The 27,231-nt window shown below is 32.9% G+C and overlaps 1 protein-coding gene and 1 pseudogene across 1 annotated transcript; one reads left to right on the forward strand and one right to left on the reverse strand.

The window, feature by feature from the left end:
* Positions 1-13,516: 13,516 nt before the first annotated feature.
* Positions 13,517-15,890, reverse strand: LOC129312000 (probable aldo-keto reductase 1; annotated as a pseudogene).
* A 2,086-nt stretch (positions 15,891-17,976) lies between these two features.
* On the forward strand, positions 17,977-26,930 carry LOC129311900 (uncharacterized). Its single transcript, XM_054954385.1, has 22 exons — positions 17,977-18,106; positions 18,616-18,727; positions 19,054-19,130; positions 19,227-19,304; positions 19,442-19,573; positions 19,877-19,927; positions 20,025-20,165; positions 20,298-20,420; positions 20,555-20,632; positions 21,045-21,137; positions 21,218-21,340; positions 22,551-22,634; positions 23,428-23,520; positions 23,666-23,863; positions 24,150-24,225; positions 24,395-24,498; positions 24,594-24,853; positions 24,992-25,078; positions 25,164-25,394; positions 25,564-25,642; positions 25,867-25,930; positions 26,450-26,930. The coding sequence occupies exons 2-22, from the start codon at positions 18,637-18,639 to the stop codon at positions 26,566-26,568; spliced, it is 2,382 nt and encodes a 793-aa protein (XP_054810360.1). The 5' UTR covers positions 17,977-18,106; positions 18,616-18,636; the 3' UTR covers positions 26,569-26,930.
* Positions 26,931-27,231: the final 301 nt, after the last annotated feature.

The raw sequence follows: 27,231 nt of genomic DNA on the forward strand, positions 1-27,231 counted from the left end.
ATCACTAATATATTATACTCTAAATTGAGAGATTTAGCCTGTATTGGGTTGGTGTTGTGATTTTTTTCTCCTCCTTATCTGCATCATTTTTATATATTGATTTGATTTAATGTGGGATCCACGTAATTTTAAAAAATAAATAGATTAATGACTCGTTTATTACTTACTACTCCATTTTTAAATAAAAAAATTATTGTACTCTTTTCATTTAAAAATATAAAATATTTTTAATTAAATTTTATCCCTAAATAAAATAGTTACTTACATTTTAACTAATTTCATATTTTTATATTTATCCTTATTAAACACCCTATAATAAATATAAAGTCATTATCAATAGAGGCATTTTTTTTTAAAAAGGTAATGATTACATTTCAAAAGACTAAAAATACCTTATATTTTTTAACATCCAACTTCTCAAAAAATGTCTTATATTTTTTAACGGAGGGAGTATGTTTATTTTATTATAAGCATAAACTATAAATTTCAATAAATTATTAATTATATTTTTCCAAAATTGTCCCATGTATTGATAGCATTTTAAATTAGAGGGAAAAGTGAACATTGACTATAATAGCATTTTAATCAAAACATTTTAATTTCTAACATGATTATTATGATTAATCATTAATTAATTTCTAAGCTTGTGGAAGCCGATCAACACTAGTCATTATAACACAGAAACCCTCTCTCATTGAGAAAGGTCACGGATTACGTGGATATATGTGTGTTAATCAGATTGTTAAGATTAATGAAACATGACATTTATCACGCTAAATCTAGACATAACAAACACATACGCATGCCTCTAAATTTAATTTCTTCTATCTCGCCCCATTATTAGGGTTTAGGTCTCCAAAGTTTGACCAGAAAAAAGTCATTTAAAATGCTTAACAGTATTGATATTGATAATTCCAAAAAATCAGAAGTTACCATCGAATATATATATATATATATATATATTTTGTGTGTGTGGGGATTATTATAAAAATTTTTGGAAGTTACAGAGCTTATAGCTTTGAGCGACTTTCTCAGGATAGACGATGGCAACTTTTTAAAAATCAACAACTGATTTTCAAGAGCCTTCAGTACTTTTTAATGTATAAATCTTGCATCGTAATTTCTGTCAAATTCAACTTTTTAATCATACGTAACTTAAAAAAAAAAAAGGTTAATGCTGCTTTTCGAAAGATCAAAACAAGTTGGAGTAAGGACGGGTAGGCATTACATGCAAGTTTTACATGAAAGAATTAATTTTTTTAAGGTCTACTGATAACTAAATTAAATTAAAATAATTATATTGTCAATAACTTTGAGTAATTAATTATCTCATGTGTACAACATAACCCCCCCAAAAAAAAACTTTTGTCATGAAATAGTAATGATATCATTATGATGTGAGAATATCAATGTTGGGGGCGCAGAGGAAAAACGTGATCACTGTTCAGTGTTGACCGTGGAGTCACCAACATCCAGAAACTAATCCGCACTACTGCACATCAAATCCCATATGGATCCGGTGAATGCTTGGAAAATCCGATAGAAAAATATATTTCTAGCTAGTTATGTTTAAAAACAGTGTCTTTCAAAGTTATTCCACCTACTTACAGTTAAATGCAACAGCTTTGCAAGACTAAACGAGAGGGTCAAGTGATAAAGGAAATCACATGATAATTCTGCAGAAACATGAGGAGAGGAAGAGAGGATCAGAGTGCCCGAAAGCTCGGGACAATTAACTCAACTATGTAGATTGCATTGCTTTTATAGACAAAAATACAAGAACGTTGGGCAATTAAAATACCAGGTAAAAACATCTTAATCACACTTTAAAAAACAGTTTCAGAAAACAATATTGTTTAAATAATAAGTTACAAAATAAACAAGCTTAGCTTATTTAATAATGAATACTATTAATTAATAATATTTCCTTTTGAAATGCCCATTAAATGTTTTATAATATCCAGCATGAAAGGCTTAAATCAACTAACTTAAAGTCTCAATCATGTCTATTGAATTTTTATATAATCAACACTTAAAGATTATAAAGATGCATTTCTCTTAAAAAAATTTAAAACAACTCTCGCAATTAGAATGCTCTTTATGAGCAATGTCACTTCAATAATTTGACATTTGGTGTATTCTAAGTGCATTATATGATAAAATTTTTTATGCTTGTTCAATTGGATGGAACAATTGTCATCATACTATGTGAAACACTCATTGAGTAAGTCAAATTTGCCTACTCACTAAACCCAAGTAAAAAAAAAAAAGAGTATATTTCATTGTTTCATACATGTAATAAATATTGAAGGGGACGCAATTAATGTTAAAAAATTGTTTCTAAATAATTAAACAATAATCAAGAGAGTCTCTCCGTTACAGCTTTGAGAGATGGCAAACTAAAGATTACCCAAAACATCCATTGGGATAGACCGCTTGTTGGTTGGGTGAAGCTCGCCTATGATAAATCAATCAAAAGATTTAAAGGGTTTAGGGTTAGGCCCTTAAGCTATCTTTCTCAAAAAAATTCAACATTTTAATTTAAATATAATTTTTAAAATTTAATATAAAATAAATTAAAATCTTACATAAAATTCAATAAGAGTTTAAAATTTTAAATTTAAGATGAAGAATAAAATATTCATCAATGTAAATTTAAATTCTCATCATCATCATCTAAAAATAAAATATTAAATTTCTCAAATGTAGATTTACTTGTTGAAGATGAAGGTATAGATTCAATGTCGATTTTCTCTGCAACTTCTTCCTCATCGCTTACCATAAATATTAATTAAATTATATCATTATAGATCAAATATGTGTGTATTTGTAAGATAACTGAACTTATTAGAGTCGTTCGAGTCCTTTTTTATAAGACTTATCAGGGTCAAGCCTTCAAACTTAATTACTTTAATAAAAATTTAATTTTTAAAACTCAAATCCTTATTTAAACAAAATTTTTAGACTTAACCCTTATTTTCAACTCTATTGTGAGGGTTGGTTGCCTCATACATAACTGTGATAGAGATTAGTAAATCGACTGCTGTTGTGAAATGGGAAATGCACTGCACTACATGCTAAACTTTGCGCAACTGTTATATTGACGGCTTGAACACGACTTGGGATCATGGTTTTAGGAAGATCAAAGAGGACATCAATTGTCTCTCAGCGGTGCAACTTCTCTCTCAGGAATCTAATGGGGTAAATTCCAACAACAGTCTCATCTCTCATATCAACCATCTTCTTGTGAGGGATTGACGGGTTGAGATCTCTCATATTTTTCGAGAAGGCAACAAGAGTGCAGATTTTATGGCTTTGTTTGCTCTGACCTTGAATACACGTTTCATGTTGTGGAACAACCTCCTGACGGCCTTCAACAGTACGTAGCTTGTTGCAAGAAGATGCTCTCAGCATTTAGGAACACTAGGATTTGTAGTATTTTAGCGTGGTGGCCTTCTTTCGTTCCATAACGAAAAAAATATATTAAAGGCAGATGACTGGCTGGAGAGTTGTCTTTTCAAATTTTTTTATTTTCATAAGTATTATATAAGTAGCGTTACATATATTTTTAGTTCTCCTAAAGATTTATAGAGATATATCATGTGTTTTCAATTTCAACTCATCTCGCAACTAATCCTAACCCCGTCTTTGAAACAAATGACCCGAGAAGTAGAGGAAGAAATAATTGATGGGATGATTATTTCAAGGCCATAAAAATTGACGGCGGGTTAGGTGCATGCACAAGGGCTATATATTTAGGACTTCGCATTTCTCTTAATGTGGCACCACTTCAATTAACCCAAAACATGTGGAAGTTACGTTGTCATTCTAACTATTACAGAGAATGAAAAATCAATAATGGATGGGATTGACTAATTTCCTCGGCATTTAGAAGTCATAATACCCCTAAGCATGACTCATTTGCGATCGACTTAGCTATTACGGAAATTAACTTGATGTGTTGGGATTCTTCGTGTGGTATCTTTTAAATAAATATTTTATTTGATGGTGGCCGTGACCTAATCTATTTTCAATTTTTTTATGAATATGTCAACGATATTTAATCAAAAGGTACATGATTGAATGTCTAACGTAACCGATGTATATAAAAAAATACGGAGAAGATTTAAATCTCACGTACAAGTATATGATTATATTTATTAAGTGATAAAGTGCTGCTATTAATACTATAATTCATGAATAACGTAAAAGTATTTGGAAGAAGTCTTTTTTGGGTAGTTATGATGAACTCTCGCTAGTTAATTAGAGTCATCCAAATTAAATTAAATATTGGGTTGAGAAAAATAGAAGTTGAGAAAACAGAGGAAATGAGGCGGGTCCGGAGGAAGAGAGCAGAAAAATCACGTGCGAGCGGAAGGCACAGTGAAAAGTAAAGAGACAAGAGTCGTGATTGGTGAAGGAGCGAGACCACCATCATCTGGCTTTCCATTCAATTACGTTCTGTGCATGCCTTCCTTGGGCTGTGATTTTGGCGGGATCACGGGAAACTGTACGCCAGGAAAATAAATTCATGTCAGTACGAATAAATCTTTACCCACGAGCAGCTCAACTCAACTAGCTGGCGATAAGGAGTTGTCGCAGTTTAATTACCAACTTATTAAATATTTATTGAAAAAATCTTGATATTAATGTGATCCCACTTGACTCGATTCATGAATAATGAATAATTATATAAAAAATAAATAAGTCTTTTTTTTTTCTAATTTTACTCCCAACTTTTCACACCCTCATATGTTCAAAAGCTCACATTTCTTCCAAGCGAAAAAGAAGGGGACCAAAAGTTGACAAATTAATGCTTGCCTACTCTCAAATTATAAAATATTTTTAAATAAAATTACACATATCAATAATATTTATTGAATATAATTTATAATTTTATTTTTTAAAAATAAAAAACATAAATTTTTACAAATATCGTCCATTTAGTATCTCATTTATAAAAGAAATTAAAAAAAATATAATATGAGAGGCATTATTGAAAAAGTATAATTAATAAATTTTTATTTTTATCAAAATACATCAAATCTCTCAAAAAAATGTTTTATATTGGAAAAGAGATAATTACTTTTACTCATATATTATTATTTAATTAATACTACTGTGTACACACTTCATTCATTCGAACGTCGTAGTATACTTTGTGGACCGTAGAAACTAATTTTATTAGCACCAATTATTTCCTTCACAGTGGTTTTATTGTTTTTATTTATTTATTTCCCTGTTCGTTATTTTTCTTTATATATATATATATATATATATTATAGTGGGGGCAGCTGCACATGATCCACGTTTAGATGCAGCGACCAACTCGTCTGAGGCTGCCAGGTGTCCACATTCTCTTCTCTATTTTTTTTTTTTCACCATTTTATAGCCGTCGCCTCTCATCAACCCAAACGGCCAAACTTTCATTCTTCAAACTTCTAACTTGGCGTGCTCTCTCGAGTCTCTGGTCTCTACTGCGTCCCATTCTCTCGATCTTATTTTTAAAATTTTGATGGTGACGGCAAATTTTTTTTAAAGAATATACCTATCTCCATCCATATTGATTTTCACTATTTCTTCGGCCAAAAAAATATTGATTTCCGCCATTTGTATAACTATCAAGCCTCTGTTTTAATGCATTAAGTATCAGTGGATTAAATTATAAATATACTGAAATTTTTAAAAACTCAGATCATCACTCACCAATGTCAACAGTCAAATGTGAATTCAGTCGAATTAAACTGTTAAAGGAATTTGATATCCTCTTAAACAACAAAAAAAGGTCTAAATTTTTGTAAATAAAAAATTACATTAGAGGAGTTACCTTTAATTGAACTTAAAAATTCTCAGATTGTGCCTAAAAATATTAGTTGCCAAATAACTATTTTCTCCACCTCAAATTATAAGATAACATTGAAGGCGTGTTGTTGTCCCAAATACATGATAATTTGATAAAAATAAGATTTTATTAATGATATTTTTGTAATATTACTTTTAAGGTGGAGAGACAATTGAAAAGATTATAGATTTAAAGTTATATTAAATGGAGAGTATTTTTTAAAAATTTATACCTTTTGTGTAAAAAAAGTAAATTTGTAAAGTGTCATTATTAAACTTTATTGATATGTATAATTTTATTTTAAATTATTTTATAATTTATAATTAAGGGAGCATATGAGAAAATGTGTACTAGTATCTCTCTTTTTCTCTTGCTAGATTCATATGTATACTCTCCCCAATTTATAACGCAAGACACTTCTTTAAAAAAAAAATTTAAAGTATGTGCATTAATGACATGAAATTTACTACTATAAAAATTAAAATTTAACTTATCACAAGCATTAATGAAAAAAATTTGTGACAGCTAAAATCTGTCATTAATTACATAAAATTAGTGATGGATATAAAATGTGATCACATTTTTGTTAGGTTTTACATTTTTAGTGATAGGTTTAAACCTATCACTATTTTAAGTCACCATTAGTAACCTATATTTTTAATCAAAAATTAAAAAATGAGTTTAAATATTTTATAAATTTAAAAAATATAATATTCATAGGGATTCATATAAAAATATTTAAAATTACCAAACTAAATAATTATACAAATAATTTTTTATATTATAAGTAAAATAAATAATATAAAATCATATAGAAAAATAACAACATACAAATTTTATTTTCTTGTTTAAATTTACATATGAAAATAAATTTTTATCATATGAAAATATTTTAATTATAGCATGGGTAATGTAAAATGATCTACATAAATATTTTATTTTAATAATATATATTAATTGATATTAAATAATATATCTATTTATTAATATTGTATATTGATTTATATATTTATATGTATTAATGTTTGTGTTTGATAATGTATATTATCAACATATTTACGTATGATGATAGTATACAAAAAATATAAAAATATATCAAGTTAAACATATTTGTTTAATTAAATAATACATATTAATTTTGTATATTAAAAATAAAAGATCGTCACATCTCAACTAGTAAAAAGTGCGTACAAAAAAGAAAAAATTTTGGGTTTTGGTTCAGGCAATATTACATTCAAAGAGAATTAAAAATAAATTATTAACATAGCATGTATATCCAAGTGGCAATGACGTAGGGATTGATGGGCAAGATTGAGTGTGACATGACAATGATTGGACACGCAAAAATATTCTAATGATGTGATGGGTGTTAGCTGATATGGGTTGTTATATGGTAGCGATTAGGCTCGTAGATATACTTTCAATCATAAAATAAATTAGTTATGAATTAGTGACACTGTATTTTTGATAGAAATTAGTGATGAATAATCTGTCATTAAATTTAAAATTAGTGATAAATTTTGTTAATCATTAATTATAATTTTTCTAATAGTAGAAGGATAGAACACACAACCTCGTATTTTTATAGTGCTTTACATGTTATTAGGTTACAAAATCATTAGTTGACGCAAGACACTTCCAATAAGACTGCACAATATAAAAAGAACATTTAAAAGTTTTGGTAATATTAAATTAAATTAAATTAAATATTTATCCTAGAATATTTTTTTTATGGGTTCTTAGCACTATAAACTTTTTTTTTAACATTTTTGCCTTGAACCTTTTAAAAAGAGAGTTTTTTTGCCCTATTGTAAAATATTAGAAATGTTGATCTTCAATTGAAGTTCGACCAAGATTAAATGGCATATTTGCTTAAAACTTATTGGAGATTTTGAACTTTTGTTTAAACTTATTTGCCTTAGAACTTTTAAAAATGAAGCAATTTTGCCCTTCTTTCTTCTTCACTATCCTATTCTTCTTCCTCCTCTTTCTCTTCCATCATCAAGGTCTCACATTATCATGAATTGAAGTCTAAATGCGAAGCTAGAAAGAGTGGGTGTCCAAGATTCATGAGCGTCGTAAGAAATCTCACATTTGGGTCAACATTTTCACCCTCCAAAAATGGTTGCTCAAGCCCACAATGTGCCACTTTGTCTATCAAAGGTAAATCCACCATTTTTAACCTCTCCTAGATTGCCGTCATCCTCTCTAAACTTGCCACATGGTTCCGGCATAACATCCAAGCCTTTGCTTTTGTCATTGTCACAATAGCTAAGTTTAATGCTATGAAGCTCTTAGAAGCGTAGAAGTTCATGAAGTTGTTATAGTTGAGAGAGATAGTGAAATTTTTGAATATAGAATAAGAGAGCTTCCACGTGGCAAAGTTCATATGGATTGATTTAATAAATAGTTGATTGTTTTCACGTATAGGTATAGGTTCAGATGATTTGAAATTTCTTATTGTTGTTCATGCTTGCTATTCATGGAATTGTTCTTGTTATCTAGATAATTTTTTTTAATTTTTTTAAATGCTTTGTGACCACACGTGGCAATTAAAGTAAAAGTAACGGTCAATATTAATGGTAGGTAAAATTGCTTTCTCTTTGAAACTTCCAAAGTATAGAAGCTCCAAACAAAAATTCAAAATATCCAACGTAGGAAATATGCCATTTAACTCTAGTCAAATTTTAATTTAATAGTTAACGTTTCTGATATTTAATAGTAGGACAAAAATACTCTCTTTTTAAAAAGTTTAGAAAAAAATGATTCAAAAAAAATTTAGAGTGTCAAGCGACCTTGGAGAAAAAATTATTGGACAAATATGTCATTTAATCCTGTTTAATTTTAAAGAATTATCCTCACATGATTATCTAGAAGTATCTCTAATTACATGGAGGGTAATTTTTTGGGGAATAATCATAAAAACTTCACTAAATTTACACGGTAAACCATGGACCACGGAAAAAAATTCTATTAACAGATGTCACGACTTGTGGGAATACTATTATACAGTGCAATATTCCTGGAGTGGCCGGTGATGTTGCTGAAACTTCAAAGGAAATACAAAAGTTGTGTAGAGCTAAGGGACAAGGCGTGAAATTTGAATACCTAGCTAGTTCAAAGGAAGACCCAAGAAAATTGAGGAAACACATGAACGGCAAAATACTAGAATAAGTCAATAAACAGTCCTGTTTTTTACTTTAAATTTTGATTATTCTCCTGTTGATGCTGGAGCCGTGTTTGAAGATCCACCGTGTCGCAGGACTAGGAGGATGCTCCTTCCACGCACCATCAGAAGCACGTGGAAGATCAACGTCCGCGTAAGCCTCATACAATCTGCTCCCTCCGTACGATTTCCTCAGCTCCGCTCACCACCGTCCACTTCCCCTTGCATATGGCATGAGATCCCACGAAAAAATACATGTCATCTAAATTTAACATTAACCATCCAATCAATTTGAACAATTTTATTTTTTTAATTCATAATAAAAACCACTTCAGACATGTATAAACTATCTAAATTAATTGGACAATAAAAAATCTATATTCATATTACTTACATGTAAATGATTTTATCATATAAAGAATTTTTTATTGATAATTAACACCGCAAATGGGCGCGCGTGAACACACGTTGTAAACAGACATATTATCCATTGGATTGGGGTGGGAAGTGTAATTTTATATAAATAACTAACAAAATATACGCCTCCGATTGTACAATTGGAAACTTGAAATCATAATTGTTTGAAAATAAATTAAATGCAGTTGTCACGAACATAACATTGCTTAGTTGTTATATGGATCGGTTAGTGAATTATCGACGGGTTTGCAAGAGGACAAGAAGCCGACCATTGAGAAAAAAGAGCACGTTGTTCATGCCTTGTCTTTTAATTCTGAATGATGATCACTGACGTCTCGCAAGTAGGCCCTTCTTTTTCAGAATGCATTCCCTCCATGGATCTCTATTTATCACTTGATTAATTAATTTAGATAATTTAAATCTGGATACTTCCAATTTCAATTCTTGAATTTGAATTACTAACACAATCAGAAAAATATTTATATTTTGTGCACCATGTCTCTTAAAACCCACAAGAGAATATTAAAATAAAAATTGAAATCTGGACTGTAATCAAACAATTGAATAGTCCCCTTAATGAACGAGATTATTTGCGTTAGAGTTTATTTTCTCTTCTTTTGCCTGTTTCCATGCATGAAAAATTTTCATGTAAAACAAAGGAAGATTTGCGCGGATGTGAATCTCATCGATCCATCACTATCAACTCTTATCACATACAACTTGATATGAAAGAATCCGGATTATTGATCTCACTGCTGTGGCAATGTGTGTGAATTTCTATTTGTAACATTATTGCCCGACGGGACCCAGTGAGAGCTTGTCCGTTATTCACTTTGTCCTTTCTCGCTCAATTAAACGTAACCCTATATCCCTACAAATTAAAACACCCTTGATGTCGAGAGGTTAAAGTTTTCATAAAACTATACAAGCATTCATATATCACCATGCAGATCTATAGTGAATATACATTCCTAAGCATCGCTCGGGCTAGCTTGAAGAAATGTAAAAGATTTGTAGTAGTAGCTAGACGACGAACAAACGAGATGGGGCCAAATAAGGATTGTGCATGGTGGGTAACAAAAGGCTCTCAAAAGTGATAAGGGCGAGAGTATATTTATGGCTAAAATCAAAACGTGCGGGAAAGGGGAGGGATTGCATTTGATCACCGGACGACAGGACGTGTGGCGTCGTGTTGGGAGGGAATTATTCGGGTGAATGAGGCTGAAGGAAATGATAGCAAAAGATGGCATCTTTAATATCTTGAAAGCAATGGACTTGATAGAGATGGAGTAGAGACATCATTGGCCATTTATAACAAAGAATCTCATCGCTGCCTTCTTTACCACAACTACCTTGCCCTATTTATTTTAAATTAACAAGAGTTGGATGTAAAAAAAGGGTTTATATCTTATAACATGACAAATTAAAATTCAAATTTTCAACAAAATAACTATATAATTAATACTTGACAATACCTTAAATAGGACCGTCTCCCCTTAAAGGATATTTATACATGATAAAAAAAGTATTTGGGGTTGAATTTTTTATTTTGGGTAAAATTTGAGATCAATTTTTTTTTAAAAGTCTATCATTTGTCCTAAATCCTTAGGAAGGATAATCCTTGTTGTCAGTTGAACTTACTACTTGTGCTATAAAAAAAATCAAAATTTAAAAAAGCCAGCATGATGTATTTAGCTTGGACCTTGGAGTTGGTTAGTGGCCCGCATGTCCTAACGTTTATGGGTTATAGGTCTAGATCGTGTATCTCCAATAATGGTAAATGGGCTTTGAAAACTTCTTGATTCCTGCCTGAAAAAAAAAAAAACATCAAATTTTCAAGAGGAATCCTACAAAATATATATATATATATATATATATTATCAAGAGAAAATTAATTTCCCAGCCCTTACAGTTTTACGTATTTTTAACTAGATCCTTAAGGTTTTTTTTTATTTATTTATTGACTCCTTAGAGTTTTCCTCGTCAGCTCCGTTTGTCCCTCTCTTTCAAAATCATTCATCAGGGACTAATGCACGCTTGATTGCCATTGCTAAGTGCCCGTTTGGATAAGGAGAAAACGCGCGTTTTAGATCCAAAATCGATTTTTTTTGTCAATCTATCCAAACAGTCGAAAATGATCAAAAATCGATTGTGGGCCAAAACGCGCATTTTTCCCGAAGCTCCCTTCGTCCGCTTTTTGCCAAAAGTTTGTCAAAAACGTTGGAGAAAATTACAAAAACAGGCCCAGGAAAAAATTACAAAGAAAGCACATAATTTAATAAAAATAAAATTAAACTCTCTTCTTTTTCTTTTTTTTTCCTTAATAAAATTTAAAGTTTATATATTTAAAAAATTAATATTTGATATTTAAAAATTAAATTATATAGTTAAAAATTAATTTTGATTAAATTATCCAAATATCTTCAATTCTGTTAAAATCAATTTTAAAAAAACAGTATCCAAACAGATTACGTTATAACATAATCAATTATGATTAAAATCTACCACTTAATCAATTATTTTCATAATCTATTATACCCAACTGAAATCCAAACAGACCTAAGATGTTGGCTGCCGTTCGCTCTCCCTCTTCCATACTGAGTTTTTGTTTGTGTGATGAAGAGAGAGAGAGCTCAGCAGCAGCAGCATGTTTTAGAGTGACTCGTGCTCACATGCTTTGGTGCTTGGGATTTGGGAACAAGTATACAAGGGTAAAGCAGGAGAAGCGAGTGCGTGATCTTCTCTGCGCTGGTCCGAGGAAGAGATTATGGGGGGAAAGTATTGGTATTGGCGCCAAAGAAGACGCTAGGAGGGTTTCCTATTTTTCTTTTAAATAGAGAAAACAATAAAACAACACTAACTACCAAAAATTAAAGAACAAGAAACTTGTAAAGGTGAAAGATGAAGCCCAGGAGACTGCTCTAAAGAACATTTGGCCAAAACATCACCGTAACGTCTGTGATCTCACCCTCATTAATGGCTCTGCCTATTGGCTTGGCCTCAGTATTTTCCATTCCGGCGTTAAAGGTAAGTTTGTGCTTCAACTTCTTTTCCTCTCCAATACTATATTCATCATTCAAGCATATTTTGAACACATCCCCTGAATTGTGTTTTGATGGTCTTCATAGGGTGGAATATAATATGGATTTGGAGCCCATGAGCACGACACAATCGGGATTTTTCTGGGAGAACCCAGATACTATACACAAGGTAGAGAGAGAGAGTGAGTGAGTGAACAAGCAGAAATATGGCAACCACAGAAGCAAAGAAGATGGGAATAGAGGGTACTCCATCGACCAACTAGCTTTACTCAACGACGACACTCTCGCCTGAGCTGCTTATCAATGCCCATGGCGACGCTCGATGAAACTGAGAAGATGATGTACCAACATCAACGTGATCAACATATAAGGTTTTTTATCATCACTTATTTGATCTTCAGCGTCTCCACCACATTAATCTAGCTGTCTGCCACCCCCGTCTTCTCTAATGGCAGTCAAGTATGCGTTGTTCTTTGGTGAACGATTTTGAAGGAGAGGGACAAATGGAGCTCACGGGGAAAACTATAAGGATCAATAAAAAGAAAAAAAAAACTTGATTAAAAACTAGGTAAAACTATAAGGACTGGGGAATTAATTTTTCCTATTATCAATTAACATGTATCACATACAGAAACGTAGAGATCTCAAGACTCAAGCTAAGATTTATTGATTTTGGCTCTAGAAAGCGAAGAACATCCTTATTGAGTTCAATGATTATGATCAAGTGCTGTCGTATATCTCAAGCGTATAGCCAATTTACTGTCATTTACGGAGAGATTACACATTATGGGATTCTATAGGCAAAGTTATGGCAAGAGGTGTTAGAACTTAGATCATGCCAGCTATAGATGACTAGAGTTATAGAGCTCTTTACAATCTTCAAGTTCATATGCTACCTGATATTGTTGGTATCATCGATACTTTGACTATACACACAGCGTCCTTAGTTGATTAGTTTTTGTAATTTTATTTTTATATTCTACATATTGCTAAGTAGCTTCTGCTGAGGAAAGTCGTGACATATAGATCATGTGAACATGCGAAGCCAAGTCCAATATTCATATTATAATAATTGATACCTTTTGGTATGTTACTAAGGTTCGCCCTCAGCCAACCCAGGCTATTATTCATCTTTAATCACTCCAATACATTGAAGTTTTACACACGAATTATAGCAGCGTCTATTAATAACTCATTCATGCTTGCAGATATGATTGCATTCAGTACACAAACTACAACATTTCCCAAGTGAAGAGAACTTTCAATTTCAAGTTGAGACCCCGGAATCCTTTGGAGGTGTATTCGCAATCCTCCAGCCAAATTTGTCTAGTCTATTAATGTAACGATCGCCCGCCACTTCATAAATGGGAACTATCTCAGAAATTTCTTTAACGTCTTCATCTGAAAGTTTCACTGCTAAGGCATCGATATTTTGATCTAGGTTGTTAATCTTTGTTGTTCCTGCAAGGATCCATAAAAGTCATGTTAGATGACAAAAACATGTACGATTAGGACAAAATAGATGGACGATAACTCTACTATATATGAATAGTTGACACAATCAAAATTAATGCACATACCTCATGTTGCAACACCTATATTCATATTCGACGTGCTACTTTAACACCGAATTTGAAACCACACATTATTTCATGCTTTGAGTTTGTAGAGAGATTTAGGTGCAATTATGCAGAATAATGGGTTATTCTAGAAGAATCTCATTCCAGTTTTGTCAACCATAAAGTTTGCCTTTCATCCTTCATTAACCAACAACATATATGATTTGACTAGAGTACCATTACCCCAATAAAGATATAAGCAGCGCTGCATATTGATTTGTTTAGACAGACAAAACAAGAAAAACATAGACTTATTATTCCTCTGACAGTAATTGAGAGATAGTGAGTTTAAAGAGGAGTATTGGGAGCCATATATTAACCAGGGATAGGCACAACATCATTGCCTTGATGGAGTAGCCATGCCAAAGCTAACTGAGCAGAAGTGCATTGATGCTTCTTTGCCAGGCTTTCTATTCATTCATATATCTTCTTGTTCTTCTCCAAGTTCTCTGCTTGGAAGCGAGGATGTGAGTTCTGATATGTAAAGTAACTATCAGAAAACCATCGTTCTTTAAGTGAGGAAATCCAAATTGTTGTACAATAAGGACAGAATTTGTGATTTTTTTTTAAAGAAACAAACTAAACTATCTTTCAACGAATAATTGAAAAGGAAATTAATAAGACACAGTTATTTTATGTCTCAGGCAGCTATCAGGATGCAAAGTTTCGAAAACTCCTTGCCACCAAAGAAGCCACGGCCAATAGGGCTGTAGGGCACAATTCCAATACCAAGCTCTCTGTAGCAAAAGTCCACATCACAGAGGTGAACTCATTATCAGAGACACTGATTCAATATATATAAACATGGACACAACAGTGGCATAGCATTGGTTATTTATTAACCCTCTCTTCAACGGGATTGCAATTAAAGATACCGTTCATGTTATATACTTCCTATGAATAAAGAGTCGTGAAAGGAAGTAGAACCAACCTACAGAGAGGAATTATCTCCTCTTCACTGTCATGAGTCCAGAGAGACCACTCTATTTGCAGAGTTGTGATGGGATGAACGGCATGTGCCCTCCTAATTGTATTTGGACTAGCTTTTGATAACCCAATATACTTGATTTTTCCCTCTTCCACTAATTTCTTCAGTTCACCTACCTGTAACAGAACAAACTCATTATTAATAGTGTATTAAACTGCAACACACGCTATAATAGAACTATACATTCACAAATTATGTTTGAGGCAGAAATGACTAACCGTGTCTTCTATAGGAACTGATGTGTCCACCCTGTGCTGATAATAAAGATCAATGTATTCCATGCCAAGGCGTTTCAAGCTGGCTTCGCAGCATGAACGCACACACTCAGGTGTACCTTTTACCTGGAATTGGAAATTAGAGAAGTTTGCTTCTGCAACACCAAACTTGGTTGCTAGTTGTATCTTTTCTCTAGGCAGCTCCTTCAGGACCTGCTCAACAAAAGTAGTAAAATTTGACGCAGAGTCTCTTTGATAAACCAGAACCAAAAATCAGGAAGGACGTCCTTGCTCACCTTGCCAACAAGAATTTCATTAGCATTGGCACCATAAACATCGGCAGTATCAAAGAACGTGATTCCTTGACTGAACGCATGCTTGATAACAGAGATGCCAGCCTCATCAGGACGAGGTTCATTGTAGTAACCAGTTAGTCCCATGCAGCCAAATCCCAACTTCGAAACCTATCAATTGGAAGATTATGCGAATGAAGAATAAGATTACATTTGATGATACCGACACAGTAAGAGAAAATTACTTCAAAGCCTTGGGTTCCAAGCTTAACGCGAGGCATGGATGGTGCGGTCATTTTAGTGATTGGAGAGTGTGAGGATGTATTTCAGTATCACCGCCTGGATGCAAATTGGGGGCAAATATATATGTGTACATATAGAAGGTGAGGAAGAGATCCTGTTTCCCCGTGTCAGCCATGTGGAATATTGTGATCGTCACTAAATATGTTAGCTAGGACGTTTCTGAGGTCAGTGATGACATATACTGACTATCACAAAGATAAACTACAGGGGATGACGACGATCAAAGAATAGTGATGGTGCTAGAGTATAATAGTCAAAGAGCTTTGCGGGCAAAATGATGATTCACGAATCAGAATTGTTTGGCAAAAGAAACAAGAAAAAGAATTTGCACTGGGACACCTAACACAGATTTTAGTCTTCTCCGTTAACCTCACAATGCATGCCCCTTCATGACCCCAACATAAATTTCAGCCGTGGAAGAGGGATCTAAAGCAAGCATCTTTGTTTTTATTTTGTTATTATGTATCAAGCATGCTCTTGGAACTTTTCTTTTCATCTCTTTTCCTATTTTCATTTAATTTTCCAGCCGTTTTTAAAATAATTTCAATTTATGTTACTTTAGAATTAAAAAGAATTATATAATTACTTTACAAATTGGCCCTTGTATGTATGAAAAGGATTATATAACTCAAAAATCCATTAAATTACAAAGGAATGGAAAGAAAATGAAAAAGATAGCTTAAAATGAGAGAATCTTGGAAATGTACACATTGCACCATTTTTTACACTTTCAAAGAAACGTTACACTCCATCTAAGAAAGTGAGGATGCTCATTGCTCAGCTGAAAGAATTCCTAAGACATTTTACTCTTTTATTCCTTGTTTTTAAGTTAATTCTCAGTTAGTTAGACTCTTTATCTTTTAATTTATATTTTGGCTAATTCCATTGTATGCTATGCATACATGTGCTTCTATCAAAGAAAATCTTACTTGAGCTACTTTAACTTGTTAATACTTCTCCTTATAGTAATTTGAACTTTATTTATCATATTGTGAGAGAGACCAACTTCTTTTGATTCAAAAATTCAATTTCAAATATACTACTCCTTTATTAAAAAATATAAAGTATTTTTAATCAAATTTCACTCTTCAATAAAATACTCACTTATTTTAAAATTAATACAATCTTTTTATATTTATCTTTATTTAATAAAATATTTTATTTTAAAATAAATATGATAATTTATTTATTAAGAGTACTTTTAAGAAAAATGCAATAATTAGATGATTACAACTAAAAAATTCTAAATATTCAATATCTTAAAAAATACCTTACGTTTCTAAATAAATGGAGTATCTCTTAAACCTCATTCTAGGATCCGGTTAGTCTTTATTATAAAACCTAATTATTATATAAGTTATTATTAATATAATAATAAGATATATGATGTGCTTATTTGTTATTTGATTAAAATGTATATCGCATAAACTTTTTTTTTGGGTCAGAAGTATATCGCATGAACTAATATGCTGTTATCTTCTTATATCACAATACGACAAAACTTGGATCAGATTTTAATGTTTACTGTTTATTATGATTATTATTTTTAGTATGTCACCATGTTCTAAGGGCTAATGGACAAATCAGAGGAAAAAAATAACAAGTTTAGATTCTAGTATTCTCGTAAAAAAAAAAAATCTCAAGGTAAAAAAAAAAAAATCAATGACACCGGTCTGTTTAGAACTTTAGATTCCCATTTGAAATTAATTTTAAGATCAAAATTATAATTTTGTAAAAAGTTTATTTAAACATTTTTAGTTTTGCAAATCTTCATTTGGCCTGCGAAACTTCATTTTGGAGAAGTTGTTTTTTCTTTATTTAAAAATTAATTATTAACATTTAAATATTTTTCATTTCTTCCATCTTTTCATTTGATTATGAAAATTATTTAAATATTTTTAATTATCAAAATTAATTTTAAAAATATTATTTAAATATCATCATGTTTTGTTAATTAATTTTGTTATAATGAATTTTTGTTAATTGAAATTCAAATAATGACATTTATATAACGGTATCAGTAAATAATTTAGATTTTTTTTTGCCAAAATATAATTTTTAATTTTGCAAATAGACCCTCATTCGGTCATTCCTCGTGCTGGCGCTAACGAAAAACCCTTGTCCTTGCTCCTCCGCTTCATTGCACGTCTCTCTTATTCACGCTGTCGCCCTCTGCCACCATCTGCCGTCAGCCACTGTTTTCTCCTCCCCAACGGAGAAAGGTTACCTCCCTCTTTCATCGTTAGTTAGTTTTAATCTTTCATCTATGAGCTTTGTCGCTCCGCAGATGGTTCTGAGCATTTTCGGACTCCTCTTTCTGCTCTAAGTATCTACTGGATTGCTTTTTGCCACCCTGAACCCCATCGTGTTTTACTGGTTTCTTTGATTTTGAAAAGTTACAATGTGATGGTTGTGGTTACTAAAACCTTTTCATATGTGCTTTTCATTGTTTATATGTCCAACCATCAGTTCGCGGCTCTTTTACTGCACATGCCTCTTACTATGTTTATGTTATTGTCGCAGAATTTTCTTTCCTCATTGGATAATATTACAGATTTTGAAGTAAACGCGTTTAAAATGCAATCCAAACGATGTGATTTAATTGAGTTCCATGAATGTTGGGACTTTTCGAATTTCAAACAGGAGAACTTAACAAATAGATTCAAATTCAATATATTAATAAAAATTTAGCTGATTTTCTTCTGAATCTGGTTCCAAACGGGGTCACTAGGATTTCACAACTGTGTTCAGCATGGGAGGGTCCAGGGATCAAATCAATAAGCGCCACAAGTCCCGCTTCTCTTCTAAGTCTTCTCGACAGCAACACAGAACCTCTGTCAAAGGTTTATATACTGTGCTTACTCTCCCTTTGGAGTTTTTGCTTTACATGTTTCCCCGATTAAATGTTATTATTGAGTGTAGCCATTTTTTTTCTTCCATATGGCATTTGTTGAAGCTTTTGTGAAGGTGTTTGGTTAATCTGACATCTTTATAAAAATCAGGATTTTTTTTTTATTTTTCGTGCCAATCAAGTTTACTTTAGATTCTGCATCTGAAGTTTCTGACTTTTGATGTAAAATCATGGTGGTATTTTAGTCTTCATTTTATCACTTAAAGTAACTGACAGAGATCTTTAATTTTTTTTCATTGCAAAATTGGATCTTTTTAGAAAAGAGCTTGATTGCAAAAACAGAGTGCAGTAATGTCAAAGGAGCTCGTGCAGCTCGATTACAGAGAAGTAAAATGGTAACCTTTCTTTCTATCTGTCTCTCAGTCTCTTATTCTATCACTTTATTTCTTTCTCTCCGTGTTAAATTTGCCTCACATAGTTTGTAAATTCAGATACGTGACCAGAAAAGGGCAGCCCTTATGAAAGAAAGAAGAGAACTTAGTGGATCAAGAAATCCTCCTAGAGTAATAGTGAGTCAATCTGTATTTTTGTTGAAGTGAATTTGACATCAGATATTGAATCTTAATTTGGTTTATTGTTCTGATTTATTTCTACATAACTGTATTGAGTGCATTGCTAGAATGTTCTTTTGTTTTATGGATGACAGGTTCTGTTTGGGCTTTCTGCTTCTGTGGATTTAGATTCAATTGCTGAAGATCTTTTATCATTACTATCTAAAGAAGCAGTTGCAGTGGCGTCAGGAACAGTTGCAAGTCCTGAATATAGGACAAGAGTAACTGTATGTCATAATGCCATCTTATTATACCTCTAGTATTAATGTACTCAGTCTTACATTTTTGCTGCATATTTGCACATGAAAATGCTCAATTTTTCTGCTTCGTTGTAAACTAGTAATCTACATAGAACAGCACAGAGTTATGAAGGTATTCATTCACATGTTTAAACATGAGCCTATGCATGGGAAACAAGTGTATTTTCTGAATATAATTAGTAAATGAAATTTGATTATTTGAATGAAAGTCATTTTCTTAGATGTGTTATGGAGAATAATTTTATATTGACCAAATATTCTATACTCTAGGTACTAAAAGCACCTCACGGTGATCTGCAATTGTGCATTGAAATGGCAAAGGTATTAATTTTTGCTTTTTTTTTTTCTTTGTTTCATGTGTTTGATGGTGCTTGAAGTGTGAAGCATTGAGTATTTTCTGACTCTATTTATTCCATAGGTTGCTGATCTGATGGCTTTTGTGGCATCTCCAAACTCTTTATATGCAGAAAGTGATTCCTACTACATTGATTCATTTGGAGACCAATGCCTTTCTGTCTTTAGGTCTCTTGGTTTGCCAAGTACTGTTGTCTTCATTCGTGTAAGTTAGGGTAGATGATATCTGCCAAACTTTATAGAACAACTTACTTGATTTTATTGTCATTTCCTTGAGAACTTAACTGGGTTGTCCTTATGCATGTTTGTGCGGAAAATTTTCTTTACATTCTTTTAGGATCTGCCTTCTGAAATCAAACATAGACATGAGGCAAAGAAGAGCTGTATATCCAGTCTTGCCTCAGAATTTCCAGAGGAGTGTAAATTTTATCCAGCTGATACAAAGGATGAGCTGCACAAGGTAATTATTTCATCCAGTGTTTTGGCTGCAATAGATCAGTTTTACCTGTAAGAACATTTTACAGCATATGACATGATATGCCCATTTTGATGTTCTAATCCAAGTTTTTTCCCTCTTGAATGATACAATTGCAGTTCTTATGGCTCTTCAAAGAGCAGAGGCTTAAGGTTCTTCACTGGCGAACTCAACAGCCTTACCTCATGGCTCATAAGGTTTGAACTGATTCTGATTGATCTCTGAAGTCTGAACTAACAAAGAAAGAGTAGCCATATAATTTATTTGAGAAAAGAAAAAGTCATTGGAAGTGATAAAGCTAGGTGAGATAATTATTTATATGTGCATCTAGGTGGGTCTTTTGTGTATTGTGCGGAGTTTAGATATAAGGCACACTTTTGACTTGTAGAGAGTGGGCCTTGCCAGAGATTTTACGTTGTATAGTGGTACTGATACTGATGTTGATTTTTTTCATCATGCTGGGACATTATTTTGAGACTAGGAGGATGCTGGAAGATGTTTGCTATGTTATCATTACATTTTTCATTGTGTAACCCAATCCATATGTTAATTGGAGTTATCATTTTTCAGTCCTTTATGTTGATTTTATTTATCCATCTTGAATTATAGGTAGATGTGTTTTCTGATAATGGAAATCCAGGGAAATGCACCCTCCTTCTTACCGGTTATCTTCGAGGTCACAGCCTTTCAGTGAACCAACTGGTAATCAGCATGTCCATGACTTTGCTATTTTAATTTCACTGACTTATCAGATGCCTTGACTTATTTATGTTTGGGCTCAGGTTCATGTTTCAGGTGCAGGAGATTTCCAATTGAGTAAAATTGAAATTCTCAATGATCCCTTTCCTTTAAATTCAAGGAAAAAGCAGGACCTAATGGATTCAGATGAAGTGAATAATACAGAGGTATTGACTCTTCTTAGAGATAATGGATGGGGTTTAAATAATGGCATTAATTGTATTTTGAGAACTCCTAACATACCTTTTGACCCTCCATCTTTTATGTTTACTGCTTATCTTCTGGCCTCTTTTGCTTTATGCTTATCACTTTTCTGAAGCCAGACAGTCTCTGCAACTATAACCTTTTTATCTTTTACATTTGAAGGTGTGGTTTGAAAGCAAGATCTGTGACTTTAAAAATGGAGTAGAGGGGAGTTAATTTAATTAAAAAAAATATTTTGGTTAACAGAGATGTGGTAGAGATTGTTAGGATGCTGATTAGGTCAAACGTATGTGAAGCTTACATGATTTCAGTTAGGTACAAATTCATCAGGATATTGAAGGTGATTTGCAATTTTAGTTAATTAGTTTTGTTGATCTGTATGTCATGTTTTTATTGAAGCTTTAACATTATGATGGTCTCTTGAGTATGGTGAAGTGGTATTGTAGCAGTAGAAATCATAAATGAAGGGGTTGGGAGTAGGAAAAACGAGGGGAAAGGGGAGAAGAAAGGAGTGAGATCTAGAAAACAAAAGGAAAAAAAGGAAGAGCTGATAGAATTTTATTAATCAATCAATCAGAACAGCCTAAACCTATCTAGTAAGGGCCTTCTATGGAGCTCAAAAGATGCATTTCAAAATACAAGATAATAGGAAAGTCCTAACAAAGTATCATGAATTTAACAAATGATGACCCTTATAAAATCCAAACAAATTATTGCTGTTAAAACATGATAATATGCATAAAATATAACTAATTCTTATCCTAATTTATTCTTGATTAAGATACTACAACTTGTTTAATCCCATCTTTTATATCTGCAAATAACTTGCAGTCCTTTACCTAGTCTATTTTTATCCTCCATTACATAGTTATAAGTTATTTTATGCCTTTAATGATTATTCTATTTAATATATAACAATAGAATTTTCAGGAAACCCATCAATTTAAGCTTAGTTTGAAAGCCTACCTTTATTTGATTATCATTTACATCCCTGAGTTTTTGGTTGCAGCGATATGCATCATAAGCATGCTGCTCAATGCCTCAATCAATCTTTTTTTTTTTTTCCCTCTCTTTAAATCTTGTGGCTTTATATAATTTTTTCCCATTAGCTTTCTATGCTTTGAAGTTTATTTGTTTGCTTATCTCTTCCCTTTTTTCTGTTTAATTTGTTAGGCCATTGGTTCTTTGGTTCCAGATCCCCTTAAACAAGAGCCTTTACTTGTTGAGAATATTCCTGACCCTCTTGCTGGAGAACAGGTGGATATGACTCTCATTTCTATTATTTCAAGTCTCTTTAACGTTTTATTATCTGCTTACATGTGTCACTTCTAACTATTACCGTGATGGCTAATCATTATCTGTTTAATTTCCATGCTGTTGGGGCAAGCTATTGCTTGAGGGGCCAGCGGAGTTGAACCCACAACCTATCACCACTAAGGGTGAAACTCATGCTGCTAAGCCATGAGGCCATTGTTATAGTCCTTGTTTTTTGTCGCTGCCATTATTAAGTGGACTCTATTTTTGGTAGTTTTGACTTTTGACCTTGATTTTGAATAATTGAAAGAATATAATACAATTTTTTTTGGTAGTTTACTGACACTAGTTTTTTGGTGTAACATTATTTTAGTGCTTTAGAAACCAGAATTCATTGCTTCTCAACTTCTTCAAGGCGTAATAAAATTATTCTGGAAGAGTGTTAGATTTTTCATCAGTTTTTGCCTTCAACCATATGACTTTAACCTGCTTGCTCCTTAGTCTTCTGAGTTTAGTTTGTCAGCCTAGTAAAAATTCCCTATTGATGATTTTGTTAGCTTCAGATTGGGGTGAAAGCGAAATCCTAAAAAAGTCATCCTGTCCTTGATAAGTATCCAAAATGGCCATCAGTTACTTCTTGTCTTCTCTTCTTGGCCCCGAGCAAGTTTTCTCATTGTTTGAAAGGAAATTTGCTCACGTTATTTGCCTTAAGAACAAGCCAGGTTTATGTTTTAGTTAGAAGCTGTTCTGATGTTTTGGTCTGTGATCTGTTTCTAACATTTTTCCTTATTAGTAGACTTGGCCAACAGAGGCTGAAATGGCTGAAGCTGATAGAGATAAAAAACAGAGACGGATGAGGACTCTCCCTCGAGGCACTTCAGATTATCAGGTCTGGAGTTTATGGCTTCTCTTATTTGAGTGTCTTTCGTTCCTCTCTAGTATTTTTCATGATGCCTTTTTTTCTTGTGATTTACTGATTGCCAAACAACTCTTATTTAATGATTGAAATGCAATTTTTTTATTTAAATTTTCAGGCTGCATGGATTGTGAATGATAGTGATGAGGAGGTATCAGACAGTGACAATGAGGATGTTGATGGCATGGTGTTGGATGAAGAGGAAAATGGGTTTCCCGGTCTGGAGAGAAATAAGTACCTGGACTTTGATGGTGATGAAACTTCCCTGAAATTTGGAGATTCTGAGGAAGAGTTGGATAGTGATTCAGTGATGATGGTGAGCTTTTAACTAGCCAGGCTTATATTGAGTGTACCAGAGGAACCTTAGCCCTTTTGAAATTTCTGTTGCATCAGTTATTCTTGCACATGTAATCTACATGCATTATTTATTTGACTTTCAAATTTGTTTGTGATTTTATGTATAGTTCAATTTGTTGAGCTTTAGTATCGTAGTCCTAACCTCTGGCGGTGTCATTAACTTTTGTAAACCTGTCAAGTGACATTTTGTAATGATATACTTATTGTTTATCAGCAAAAAATGGTCTCTTTTTGCTATATTGCAGGAAGAAGATAGCATGACTAGAGAGAAGATAAAAGATGAACTTAAGGAAATGAAAGAAGCACATGCTGCTGATGAGGGTGATTTGCTTTTCCCTTCCTTTATCTTTGGTATTATTGGTCACATTGGCCACCACTTGACAGAAAGAGATGCATTTACATAAACTCGTATTTGCTTTTTATTTTTATTCTCCACCTTATTCTGTTTAGATGTGATGATCTGGTTCTTATTGAGCATGTCTTATTACAGAATTTCCTGATGAAGTAGATACCCCATTGGATGTTCCTGCTAGGAAGCGTTTTGCCAAGTATAGAGGACTCAAGTCCTTTAGGACTTCTTCATGGGATCCAAAAGTATATAATATATATATGTTGCATTTTAGATTATTTATACTTTTCTATCCAGCCTTTGAAAGCTGAAATCCTGATGTTTTCTTTAACTATACTAGGAATCTCTGCCTCAAGAGTATGGGAGAATTTTTGCATTTGACAATTTGAAAAAGACTCAAAAACATGTCCTTGCCAGAGCATTGGAAATGGAGCAAGAAAACGGGGAAAATTATGTTCCAGTAGGTTCATATGCTAGATTGCATATTATGGATGTACCCTGTGAAGTTGCTTCCAAGCTTTGCGAACTAGCACAATCAGTCCCTATCACAGCATGTGGCTTGTTGCAGCATGAGTCAAAATTATCTCTTCTTCATTTCAGGTATTCTTGCACTTTTCAATTTTTTTAATTCCACTATTAAATATTTAAGTCATAGGTTTATGTTCTTTATTTTCAGCCAAACTAGTGCTTGTATTCTTTCTAAATTTTCCAAGAACTGAAGTCACTTGAGTTTTGCAGTGTGAAGAAGCATGATACATATGACGCCCCCATCAAGTCCAAGGAAGAACTAATATTTCATGTTGGATTTCGCCAATTTATTGGCCGGTATTGTATTTTATTTCAGAGATTGTGGTATTTTTCTCTAAGGTAATGATATTGAGGTAATTGATACTTGATAATTTCTGTGCAGGCCAGTTTTCTCTTCTGAGTTCATAAATACAGACAAGAACAAGATGGAGCGGTTTCTTCATCCAGGCCGTTTTTCTGTTGCTTCAATTTATGCTCCAATTTCATTTCCTCCTCGTCCTGTGATAATGCTGAAGAAAGTTGATGAAGGTGCAAAGCTTGCAGTGGCTGCTGTTGGTTCACTGAAAACTATTGATCCAGATAGGATAATTCTCAAGAGAGTTATTTTAACAGGGTATGTTTTCTCTGTATTCTTTTATGATCATCTGATTGATATCTTGAAATTACTGGCTCTGGCAAGAAAAAGTGATAATAATGGTTGGTCGTATTATCTATTGTGTAGTTTGTGAAATGATCAGACCAATGTATGTTTCTGATATTTGAAGTGTTACATTGTTGTGTAGTTACCCCCAAAGAGTATCAAAACGTAAAGCTTCTGTGAAACACATGTTTTATAATCCTGAGGACGTTAGATGGTTTAAGGTAAGAAAATGTTTGCCCAGTTTACGGAAACTTGGATTTTGCTTGAATTCTAGTGTAGATAAGAGTCTCTCTCTCTCTCTCTCTCTATATATATATATATATATATATGTATATATGCGTGCGCGTATATCCTTATCTCCATTTGTCTATCACATGCACCCCAAGAAATTACATTTTGCCTTTTCACTGTAACATGACATCCTCAATATGGATGGTGATTGCAGCCTGTAGAACTCTATACCAAATGCGGTCTTCGCGGGCGGATAAAAGAGCCTGTTGGTACACATGGTATGTTTCTTAAATTAGAGATTTTTTCATAAATATTATTTTGAGAATTTAGAATGTAGTCATCTCAGATGTTAGCACAGATGATACTCGGTCAAGGGATTTTACTTAGGCATTCCATGCTTTTCATCAGGACATCCTTGTGTCCTTCGTTGTTATCTTGTCTCATTCTGTATCTACTTTCGGTTTTTGGTATTTTGGTATCATTGGCATATCAGCAGTTTGTGTTCGGAAGATTATGCAAGAGCTTACATGTGCTGTAATGGTATAACTAGTTTGAAATTATTCTTTTGAGGAGCGGTTCGTGCAAATTATTGGGGGTACTGGAATGATTAAGAAAATTCTTGAAAAAATAATCCATCATTCTGTGAATCGAGGGTTTTAGCGTTTTCTTTTTTTCTTGTTTAGGGTGGAGAGTATTTCATGTTGTGCATTTCATACGTGTTAGGCTTGTACCCTTTTCTTTTTCCTAGTATATATTAGATATGTGACATTCATCGATTTTCTGGCTTTTTCGCTCAGGGACAATGAAGTGCCTTTTCAACGGGGTCCTGCAACAAAATGATACTGTATGTATCAATTTATATAAACGCGCCTACCCCAAGTGGCCTAGCCATCTTTTCCCACTCACTGGCATTTAAAAGGTTGGTGATGCAAATCAGGGTCAAGTTTTCAAGGATTCTTTGCAATGTTCTTACCCAACAATACGAGCTAGTGATAAAAGAATCAAGGAAGTAATGCAAGCATTAGTAAATGAGCTGACTTAACAATACGAGTTATTGTAAATGGATTGCTAAATCCTATATGGGTCGGAAATCCATGTTAATTTTTGTTTTAATTGCATTTTTTTATGTAAATGAGTTATATTTCATATTTTGGCTGGGAATTCATGTTGGGTTGACTTAACATTATCCGGAATGATTCATTAACTTGAGCTCACTTTGTTTTCTTGTGGTGCTTGAACTCCTGAGAGGATTTGAATGAATACTGAGTTTTTCAGTAAGACGTAGCTTTCTCAGTTCTGCCATATTATATCATTGAACTCGTAAGATATCTCCCTAATATTCAAAGCATAAGATAAGGGTTGTCAAAGTTCGATCTTGAGGGGCTTTAATATTATTCGTAGTTTTAATTTTCTTTGCCTCTGCTTCTATCCATCCTCTTCATGGCTGTGAAGTTTACGTTGATGATGAGGGTGGTGGTGTGGACTGATTGCTGTATGGAATTGGGAGGCTGTTTGAGGCAAAGGTTTTGCATGGCCAATGTGAGAGATGATGGCGATGAATTGCAGAGAAAGATATATG

Source organism: Prosopis cineraria, unplaced genomic scaffold (genome assembly GCF_029017545.1).
Source record: "Prosopis cineraria cultivar Desert tree isolate PC_DT_omini unplaced genomic scaffold, ASM2901754v1 PC5, whole genome shotgun sequence".
NCBI classification, from domain to species: domain Eukaryota; kingdom Viridiplantae; phylum Streptophyta; class Magnoliopsida; order Fabales; family Fabaceae; genus Prosopis; species Prosopis cineraria.

Coding starts and splice junctions, on each gene's coding strand:
- LOC129311900 (XM_054954385.1), top strand. CDS start 18,637: ATGGGAGGGTCCAGGGATCAAATCAATAAGCGCCACAAGTCCCGCTTC. Junction 19,131..19,226: donor GATTACAGAGAAGTAAAATG/GTAACCTTTCTT, acceptor TTGTAAATTCAG/ATACGTGACCAGAAAAGGGC. Junction 19,928..20,024: donor TGTGCATTGAAATGGCAAAG/GTATTAATTTTT, acceptor TTTATTCCATAG/GTTGCTGATCTGATGGCTTT.